At 37.2% G+C, this 7,500-nt stretch overlaps 2 protein-coding genes across 2 annotated transcripts in view; both read left to right on the forward strand.

The window, feature by feature from the left end:
• Window positions 1-462: 462 nt before the first annotated feature.
• LOC140926800 (alpha-1B adrenergic receptor-like) lies at window positions 463-1,858 on the forward strand. Its single transcript, XM_073376490.1, has one exon. It carries the CDS (start codon window positions 868-870, stop codon window positions 1,843-1,845), a length of 978 nt encoding a protein of 325 aa, XP_073232591.1. The 5' UTR covers window positions 463-867; the 3' UTR covers window positions 1,846-1,858.
• A 413-nt stretch (window positions 1,859-2,271) lies between these two features.
• The window catches only part of LOC140925989 (uncharacterized), a 12,037-nt gene continuing 6,808 nt past the window's right edge, over window positions 2,272-7,500 (forward strand). Inside the window, exons 1-3 of the mRNA XM_073375806.1 lie at window positions 2,272-2,292; window positions 4,498-4,543; window positions 4,800-4,834. Coding sequence (XP_073231907.1) covers window positions 2,272-2,292; window positions 4,498-4,543; window positions 4,800-4,834 — 102 coding nt within the window. The remainder of the gene's footprint in view (window positions 2,293-4,497; window positions 4,544-4,799; window positions 4,835-7,500) is intronic.

Raw genomic sequence — 7,500 nt, forward strand, 5'->3', positions numbered from 1 at the left:
GAAGAGATTATCAGTATGAATTAACAATTTATGCACAAGATAACCAACTTTTGTCATATCATTATACATTATCATTATAAGTTCCTTGTTGGCGGACAAAAAAGTCAATAATTGCTTCATGCTGATTGGAGCGCGGGTACATTATGGAATCTTTTCAAAAAGACTTTCTGTTCTACTGAATGAAACTTTTTTTTTGAATTAAAGGAGTAACAGAAGATGATTGACAATTATTTTAAAGCTACCGAATGAGAATTAGCGATACTTATTCATTTTACTATTATGGTGAAAAAAAATCGACAATAAATGCATGTTTTAAATTTAAATTTAATTCAATACCTTCCCCATCTAATAAACACATCATAATGTGAAAAGGTCGGCATTTCAATTATAATAAGTAAATGACGAAAACTGAAATCGCATTTTAACTTTTATTTGACATTGAAAAAAAAAGTCTTCCTTATTCCATGATTATAATTGCGATTTTTATTTGAATTCAGCAGGAACGTTTTTAATTAAAGAACAATTTCTAAGAATATACAGAATGGTTTGTAATTTGGCAAGCTGGTCAAAAGAGAATAATGTTTGCCTTTCAAATGCAAATGTTTAATAACTTAAACTTGCTCTCGTAGAAAATTGAAAGCCAGTGAATAAGCTTTTAACGTCACGAAGTTTATATTGGCCTCACGCTAAACGACCCTCTTCACATGCATGGAGATCGCCATCAGCGCCATCAGCAACACCACAGCTAATTTTTTCAAAAGCCTAAGAAAGAGAATCTAAAGATTTGCTTTGTCATCACGTTCGAGGCGGAAAGCTTATTGGAGGTGAAGGTGAACAGACGGATCAGAGGAGAAGAGGGCAACTGAAATGAATTCATCTTTTTCCAAAGTTCATTTGAGTACATCGCGGAAAGCGGCCATCACTTCCCTGTACGTAATTCTTATAATGGTCACTGTTCTTGGCAATCTCCTCGTCGTGAGAGCTTTTAGTAAATTTGCAAACCTGCGGACCGTTTCTAACACCATACTGGTCAGTTTGGCAGTGGCAGATATGCTTATGGTATTTGTATTTATCCTACACATCACAAACATTCAATTTCCGAGATTAAGGGCCCCTCACCAATTATGCAGCGTTGCATCGATGCTTAACCTCGCCGTCAACGCCATTATTATCCTTCACCTTGCCTTGATCAGCGTGGAACGCTTCCTAGCCATCAAATATGCCTTGTCGTATCACACCCTAGTGACTCATCGTCGAGTAATAATCGCGTCCGCTGCAATTTGGTTTTGGGGAATTAGCATTTCCATGATATTTCCCTTGTCGTTAAAGGCAGACGGCTTGAAGACGTTCACAGAGTTTTTACAAGGCCTAACACCTTGTTTTGTTTCTGAAGAGCCCTTCTTTTTGCATTCAGAATCGGTTCAAGCCTACCTGGTTTTCTTGGTCGTGGCACTGTTAGTGATGCCAATAGGTATAATTGTGACCTCATACAGCTACATCTTCAGTGTCGCTTGGAAACAGAGAATTAAGATCCAGGACGGACAGAACTTCCACTTGCATAAAATCTTCAGGAGGCGCGAGATGAAAGGTGCTTGGACGGTGGCCATCGTTGTGGGACTTTGTCTCGTTAGTTTCATCCCGTTGTTGGTAACACTGTGTCTTCATTTCCTTAATGTAACGACAGTTAAAATACATCAGATGCACGGAGTATATTTTGCTGCAAGCATGAACGCCTGGTGGAATCCCCTGATATATTGCTGGAGAAACGAAAGCTTTAGGAGAAATATCAAACGACTTCTGAAGTGCTGCCCCCATCATAGTAGAGTAGACGGAAGGAAACGATGATGCTGGAAACTCAGTTAAAAAATGTCTTGAAACTTTCGGAACTGCAATCCTTGGAATTATTGCTGCAGAAACATTTATTCAAGACAAGTTTCACGCACTTAACCGTAACAACCGTAATAACCTGATATCACACATTTGAGTCGCTGTTCAAATATATTAAATAAACTGAATGGAAAGGTGGTCAGGCGGCACAGTTGTCTTTTGTGCAGCAGTTTAATGTGTTAGGAAACGTTTCAGGTGAAACCCGAAGTGAGATAAAGCCCTGAGGTGTAAAGCTGAACAGTAAATATGAGTTCTTAAGGAAAACAAATTCAGCCGTACAAGTGCGATGTATAATATGCACATGTCAATGAAGAATATCATAGAATTCTCAATGAAGCTAGAATTGATAAAAAAAAAAAAGAAAAGAAAAAAGTATATACACGAATGCCGGAGAAGGAGTTCAAAGTAACTGATAGCTAGAAGTTATTTTCCAATTGCATGGGTACGCAGATCTTTTGCATTAATTACCTCCTTAACACACCTTTCATTTAATAAAAAGTGGAGCAGGTCATTACTGGAACTGAAAAAAAAGCTCACCTGTTTCACTTTAGTGACCACAACAATGACCTGCTGGTTCAAATACAATGACTGAATAATCGGATGATGTATTCGCTCCTTGTTCGTCTTAAGTAACGACCTAGCGCTAAGCTCTCCGGCGGTCATCATTTTTAAGAAAGCTTTGAAGCGCAAGCATTATCTTATACATGTATACAAAATCCGATAATAGCGCATCGAAATAAAAAAAATTAAGTCACTGACTTACCATGATAAAAAGATAAAATGATATGTAGTACCTTGAAGGTTACTACATAAACGCTAACCGAAAGGAGTGGGATCGATTTGCAATAGTGTTGTACAGCAGAACCTCGATAACACGAACCTCAATTTAACGAAGTCCTCGGGATAACGAATGGAATTCTTCACCCCAGTAACAGTAAAATATATCATAAAGAGCATCAAAGTAACGAAACCTCGTTACAGTAACCATATTTTGCCAATCCCTTGGCCCATCGTTGATGTAAGAGTTCCACTGTACTTCGGTATCGCTTGTTAAATCAGAGGTGGAAGAAGGATCGCCAAGCTAGGGTACTGCTTTAGGTATAAAACTCGCGGGGTGGACTGAATTTTATTCATCAACTTGCAATTTACCCGAGCAGGTTAGGTCTCAGTTATTTGCTGTCATTTCAAACTTCACCTGTAATAAAGCCCTGATCCAGTAGAAAGTGGATTTTTGTTGTGACTTCCTATTGCTTCAAGTTCCAAAAAGTATGTTTAATTAGTTTTTTAATTAATAAAAAAATATGCCTTCATCAACACTTCGGCTCGTATTAATTCGTGGCCTAAAGATTCGCCTAACTTTCATTTTATTTGATGCTATGGTATATGGTCATGACTTTGGCGAGTAATACGTTGAACAACAAGGTTACGGAAGAAAGGGACATTTATGCCACATCATGATTAGATAGGTCACGAGACATATTTCTTAACCAACACTTTCAGTGCTATTTTTAACTTGAATTTAATTCACTCTCTACTTGTTTAACATTCTTTTGCTCTGACTAAACCAGTAAAAATGGAACACTTGAAATGTGGAAATATGAAATATAACCACTTAACGTTTACACTTGTTGAATATTCGACGGGAGAAGGAGATAGGGGGAAGGAGAAAGCCAAAAATGTACTTGACGAAAAAAAACAACAACCTTGAGCCATAAGTTATTTGGCAAATGAATGCAGTTTCTTGCAAGAATACTCGTTACGGCAATTTGACATAAAAAGAATTCGTTTCCGTGAAAATTCTTAACTTTCCACCTCGATCAGCTTTAAATGCTGATAGTTATTAAAAACTTGTGAATACAACCACCGAGAAAAGAGCGGGTATCATATATTAGTTGAATTTGAAAACTGTCTAAATGACGCAAATTTTGACAGCTTGCGTCGATTACCCAAGTCATTGAGATTATTTTGCATATCGTCAGCAATTTAAATTATTTATGCTTAGAAATAAGTTGAAGTTACAACACGTTCTCATTCAACTTCCTCCATGCAAATTATATGCAGACACTTGTTTGGAATCATTTTCAACTTCTTCCCCAGAAACATAAAATTACCAAGAAATAGTCGTCTACGTATTCGAGATAAACCTATTAAATGGCAACATAGGTCGTTTATTACACCTTTAAGAAGAGATGTTCGAACAACACCCAAGCGGTTGGATCCTTTATTTATAGCTCTGTTAAAATTAAAAACAATGCGGAATAGATTTCGCCGTTTTCTCAATAAAAGCGGATGGTGCCACCAAATATTACACTTCTAGAAAATATTATTAGGAAATTATTTTCCCAAAACGGCCATTTTATTTTTATCTTTTCCGCTCATATGAAAAAAATTGTCCACCAATCATTCCTTAAGGTATATCTAGAGATTGCCGTTATTCATTTGTTGTCTTGCACGGCATGCGTTTAGTGATAAGTTGCAGTAACTTGGTCGATTAGGAAAATATCATTAATATTCGATGAAGTACTGCCATATTGATGTGAAATAAACTTCGTTCAAGACGCTTTGAAAGGTCTTTGCTATTCGAGAGCTGATATGCTGATATGACACCAGGCAGATTGCACAAACAGCTGTGTGGTAATTCTGGCGATATTATCAGGTAGTAAGTGATAGCGAAACTATTATTCTGCGACTGGGATATAACAATTCGTATTTTCCGTCAACATGATTTTTATTTGCCTTTGAATTTAGTGACTAATCACTCCATAGAACCTTGCAAATAGCGTATATCAAAAAACATAATGTCCATGTCAAGTTTCCCTTCCATGCTTCAAAGTTTGTTTAATTAACCGCCGATAAGGGTAGATAGAAATTCAGGATTGCCCGTATTTAATTGTTTTTTTTTCTTTTTGCAGTGAATGTTTCTTGTGCCTCCAGCAACCAAGACCAGGTAAACTAAATTTTCTTCCCATATTAAAATGCACTGCAAAACGTCTGCCCTAATCTCAACCTTACAATGAATTTAAATATATATTGCACCGGAAAGATTCCGTTTTCCTGCGCATTAACTAACGCGTATTATTTTTCCTGTATATCTGCAATTTGTTAAGAGAGATGCTATATTTACAATATTTCTTGCTTGTTTTAAAGTTGCCGTTAGCGGGTAACCTTGATGATGCCGTTGCCACCTATTAGAATTAACACTCAGATTGATATATCAACAACGGTAAACAAAACTTAACGATGGCGGGATTGAAACTTGTAACATTCACAAACTCTTAAACATTCGAGACTCGTCTTAGAGATCTAGTTCAAAAGAAAACACAAGCGAAATTGGTTAGACTGTAGCGTATTTTGGCTAGAAGTTCCAAGCACATTTGAAAGAATTCACAACCTTCTTTCGCTAATTGTTATTTATTACCCCACGACTGGCATGGGCATCGTATGATGTCCCTGAATAATTCCAGGTTTCCACCTTCTTTTTCACTTTTTTTTTTTCGTGGTTTTCTTTTTTGCATGGAAACTTTGGTATATGTAAGGTTTTAATTTTGCGAGTGGAAAAACAGATATATTACTTGAAAATAATTGACAAAGAAACTTTCTGCTTTGTGTTGTGGTTCTTGGAAACAACGAAACCATATTTAACACGACAGGCTTTCCGAAACCCTTGTCTTAACGGCTCTTTATTTCAGAACATCTCTTGGACTTAACTAGTACCTAAGCTAAAGCTAAACTGAAAAAAACAATTTTTTGGTAAAATGAATCCTCAGAATCAACAATGAAAGCCCAACAATTCAAGCCTTTAATTATTTCTTTTGAAGTTGTCGGTGACATTTTTACGCGCGGCCGTTTAAGTGACATTGACTAGTCGTCTCATGCAGAGTTTCCAATTAAATTTTTAACTGGTTCTTTTTTAATTTTCTTTTTTGAATATGCCGTCTAGCATGTTTACATGTAACGAAAACACCAAGAGACCGTCGCGACACAAATTGAATAGGATTATTACTAAAAATACATCTAATGACGTAACATTGGACTAGTAAAGTCGAGTTCGCTGACATGGCAAAATTTCTGGTGAAACGTTTAATACTTGAATATCTCGAATATGAAAAGCCACTCACACTTGAAAATTCGATAGACTAATTACTTTGTTATAACTGTATTTTTTTAAATGTTTTATGTGACTATAATAATTATGAATGTAGTAAAAACGCATGTAAAAACCTACATCTTTTGAAGACTGGCTAAAAAGATTCCTGCCAAGATGTTGAATGCTTGCGCGTCCCATGTTAACCTCGCGTTTCCTCTTGGAAAGTATTTAACATCCTCCTAAGACTGATAGGCGGCCCTGCTAAGAAGGCACCGAACTATAAACCCATCTCTCTTTCGCCAAAGTTCTCGAACGTTACGTGTTCAACAGGCTTATCGACCATATCGCTCCTCAGGTTCAAAAGCTGCAGTTCAAGTTTTTAACCGGTAAATACCCCACAGCCCAGTTACTTGAAGTCCTTCATAACATTGGAGAAAAGCGGGACAAGCGAGTGCAGGTTGATGCTATCAATCTTGACATCGCTTATCGAATAAGCCTTCGACAGCGTTAACCACAAACTACTGCTCACGAAACTTGAGCGGATCGGCATCTGCGGTACCCTGTTTTCTTAGTTCACTGAGCGCGTCCAAAGGGTCACAGTTCTCGGGGTCAACTCTGAATCCCTCCCTGAACAATCAAGAGTGCCGCAAGGGTCAATACATGGACTACTGTTGCTCTTCATAAATGCGAATGACTTTACTGACGTGGCCTCATAATAGAGCTTGCTCTTTATGTGTTAAAGCCAGGCATCTTGGCGAAGTTGTAAATAAATAAATAGATACATGCATACATACAAACATACATTTCAGGGTAGTTACTGTTAATTTAGGCTAAGTAGGTTCTTAATCAGGTTCTTAATTTCTGTGAAGGAGATACAGTTGTTTACTAGCAGAAAAATAAAGAAACGTGACTTTGGTCCTTAAATATACAGTATTTATTCACAACTGTCAATCACGACAAACCTAGTCCCTGTACGGCGTTTTCCCAGTCCCTCTCGGTCAATTCGTTTCGGTGACGTATCCGAGGCGAACGGGCGGGAAACTTTTTGAAATTCAAAGATGACGTTAATGTTGTGAGCAGCAAGCAAGCAGGCAGCAGGAGATTTTGGTTATTAACCACTCTTGTGGATATTTGTAGGATCGACTTTTGCCGACCAGCTTTGAAAAGTCATCAGAATGTTATTCATAGTCCTATGAAGATCAGTATACTGCTCCTTCAATCTCATCATTCCAACTGAGCTATTGGAGTTTGCCGCTCGCGAATTTTCAAAGTAAACACAATATTGACCCGTGTGTTGTAAACTTAGACCTCAAATCTTGAATAATTAGAAAAACCATACTTTCAAATATAATTCATCAGCTGCGTATCAGAAAGTGCCCAGAAACTGAATGTAAAAGTAAAAATCCTATAAAATTCGCCGACATTCACAGAAGTGATGCGTGTATTATAAATGTGAGAAGCATTAAATGCAACTTGCATGCGTTGTCTCACAGAATCGTGTTTTGAGCAAATGTTAATCAATGAAA

This window comes from Porites lutea, chromosome 2, assembly GCF_958299795.1.
Source record: "Porites lutea chromosome 2, jaPorLute2.1, whole genome shotgun sequence".
NCBI classification, from domain to species: domain Eukaryota; kingdom Metazoa; phylum Cnidaria; class Anthozoa; order Scleractinia; family Poritidae; genus Porites; species Porites lutea.

Bases quoted from the DNA above. Each gene is read 5' to 3' on its own strand.
- LOC140926800 (XM_073376490.1), top strand. From the start codon at position 868: ATGAATTCATCTTTTTCCAAAGTTCATTTGAGTACATCGCGGAAAGCG.